The 2,755-nt window shown below is 41.1% G+C and overlaps 1 protein-coding gene across 1 annotated transcript; it reads right to left on the bottom strand.

Moving 5' to 3' along the window:
* Window positions 1–1,509: 1,509 nt before the first annotated feature.
* LOC137185614 (zona pellucida sperm-binding protein 3-like) lies at window positions 1,510–2,392 on the bottom strand. The gene is made up of 2 exons (XM_067593849.1): window positions 1,828–2,392; window positions 1,510–1,733 (listed from the first exon to the last, which is right to left on the bottom strand). The coding sequence occupies exons 1-2, from the start codon at window positions 2,329–2,331 to the stop codon at window positions 1,611–1,613; spliced, it is 627 nt and encodes a 208-aa protein (XP_067449950.1). The 5' UTR covers window positions 2,332–2,392; the 3' UTR covers window positions 1,510–1,610.
* Window positions 2,393–2,755: the final 363 nt, after the last annotated feature.

Raw genomic sequence — 2,755 nt, 5'->3', positions numbered from 1 at the left:
ACGCAATATTTTTATTTTTAGTGATAAAAGAAGAGAAGAGACTTGGTCACATTCCTGATGTGGACATTGAAGGTCAAATGAGAGTCTAGGATGACACCCAGGTTGTTAGCTTGGTGGCTGGGACTGAGTGCCAGTGACTTCAACTTAGAGGTAATTTTCTCTCTCTGTGCTTCTGTTCCAACGAAGAGTACCTCTGTTTTATCCTGGTTGAGCTGAAGGAAGTTCTGAGCCACCCAAGCATTAATGTCTAAAATACAATTGTGGAGGGCATCTATGGGGCTCGTTTCATCAGGAGACACAGCAATATAGATTTGATTATCATCAGCGTAACTGTAAGAATTGATGCCATGTCTCCTAGGAGGACATTCAGGCAGGAAGTAGACGACTGCTGCTCACACTGTGCTTCCTGAAACTGCAAAAAAAAATTTAAAATGGAGTACAGTTCTTACCGTTACTGATTACATGAAGACAAACCATGGATTGCTACACCAGCATCTGTACAAAACAGCACCAACTTGCTGAGGGGTACACGCTCTGTACTTGGATAAAAATATCAAAGAGTAGACACATGAAGTGTGTAAGAGTAGCTGGTCTTTATCAATCTTTACACAGGCAGCATAATGAAAGCAGCGCATCAGTAGCACAGCAGCATCTCCAGCCCAGACCTCTGTAGCCTGCTCCTCATCTCTGATTTAAGCTAGCAGCTTGAGGCTATATTAGCTGCTACAATAACCCATCTGTATCTGTGTAGTCAAGTAAAGTGAGTCAAGTTGCATTGTGGGTAATTTGACCAGGAAGAAGAATGCATAATATGATATCTCTGGTTCTGTTTCATCGACTTCGATCCTTTCTGTCCTTCATTAGTCTGGTAATGTTACGGTAGTGCAATGCTAAACTGGTGGAGCACTTAAGTAATGTGTAAATCTGTTGCCTACAAACAAAAGCAAATCAACTAATTCTAGTGTCACATTTATGGGGCACAAACAATATATTTAACATAACTGCCAATCCTTTGTAGGCATTACTTTGTTTTATTTATATCTGCACATATGGAGGTGTGTGTTTCAGAGTTAGTAGATTACACTAACCTAACGAAATTGTGTCTACTGTATCCCACTACCTCTTAACTTTAAACGAGTTATAGTTTAGCAAGCTAACATTACATTTATCAGTTGGTGCAGTTACTGGTTGTAAATATTAAGTAGCAACTAATCTCTATGTAAGGAGTATATGTGGTTCAAACTGTTTTAATTTTGTGATGTGTAAGTCTCCACTTAAACACTTAGTTTTAACTATACTGAAGTTAAATTTACGAACAGCTGGTGCAACCAGCTCCAGCTAACGACCTTGAAAAAGTCACAGGATATGGTGCAAAACTTGTTTACTAGCTTAACTCAGCAGAAACTGTATACTGCGCGCTGATTGGAAAAATTCTTCTGAGTAACAGTTCTTCTAATGTAAAAAAGTGACAAATTCTTATTTTAAAATAACTGATTTAGAACCAGTGTGTTGAGGTTAAAACTTTTATTGTGGGTTTACTATTACACATAAAGCTGATTTCTTCCTACAGTAAATTAAGTGGGTCTTTGTAGGCTGATCCAGATTTCAGTTCACCTCGGGTAGTGGCACTCAACTCCAATGACAGCACTCTGACTCCTTATGATGTTACTTTTGCCAAACACTTTGGGGTTGTAGACCAGTGTAAAGGCATAAATGAAGGCATCCTCAATCATCTAAGGAATAAAAAAGAACTGTTTAAAAATCTGATTGACATTACTTGAGTGAAAGGGGGAAATCCAATGCACTGTATACATTAAAACCTCTTACCACAAGTGTGCTGCCACAGCTGTGCAGCTCAGATTCAAAGATCAGCACATGAGACAACTCGTCAATCTCAGTGGCTGAACAACCACCAAGTGTGATTTCCTCTGGCTTTATCAGCTTTCCAAGGCCCAGCAGGTCCTGACTCACTTCCACTTGGATCCTACTTTCCCCGCACCTCAAAGCAACACAGTTGGTTGCCACCACCGGCTGCCGCAGTTTAAACTTGGGGGGATGCTTGTACACTGGATCCACTGGATCATCTGGAAACTTCCAGGAGAATGGCTTGACTGCTCGCTGGATCTGCTTTGACTGGAGCCTGCCAGCTTGTTGAGAAGACTCCCTGGAGTGCTCTCTCTCAGGTTCTGCTCCTGGCTCAGCTTCCACCTCTGCAGGCTTCTGCGCATCGACCCCCCAGTAGGTTGGTACACTTATACTGAGAAATCGAGCATCACTAAGCCTGACACATGCAAGCACAAAGCCAAACACAATGAGCTGCCTGGACCCCATTGTTGCAAACAGAGTATTTACTATGCAGCTCTCTTAAGCATGACTGCTGAGGCAGACAAAGGAAGTGACTCCTCCCTCTCCTTAATGAACTGAATCCCTTTCCACACTTGTGAATCTCACAGCTGCACATCTCACACTAATTGGTCAGTCTACAATGAAATGATTTGTACAGTGGCTGCATGAAATTTAGCCATCCAGTATTATTCAACAGGTGCACCACACATTGCAGACAATGTTCCATTCGTTTCAAAAGGTGTTTTGAAAGACTACATATGTAGAGGGCAAACTGAATGCATTTGTATAAGCATATGTCTTGCTGTTTAATAGACATTCATTCATGCAAACCTTTATTTATATAGGAAAAACTCACTCTCTCCACTATATTTCCAGGAGACACCATTTAATATCACAAACTAAGAAGAGT

The sequence above is a fragment of the Thunnus thynnus genome, chromosome 7 (genome assembly GCF_963924715.1).
Source record: "Thunnus thynnus chromosome 7, fThuThy2.1, whole genome shotgun sequence".
NCBI classification, from domain to species: domain Eukaryota; kingdom Metazoa; phylum Chordata; class Actinopteri; order Scombriformes; family Scombridae; genus Thunnus; species Thunnus thynnus.
The sequence above is the reverse complement of the archived record's forward strand: the minus strand, read 5'-3'. Positions and strand labels throughout refer to the sequence as shown.

Excerpts from the sequence above, each read along its gene's own strand:
- LOC137185614 (XM_067593849.1), bottom strand. The coding sequence starts at position 2,331 with ATGGGGTCCAGGCAGCTCATTGTGTTTGGCTTTGTGCTTGCATGTGTC. Across the intron at positions 1,734-1,827 it reads GCTGTGGCAGCACACTTGTG|ATGATTGAGGATGCCTTCAT; the intron begins GTAAGAGGTTTT and ends TTTATTCCTTAG.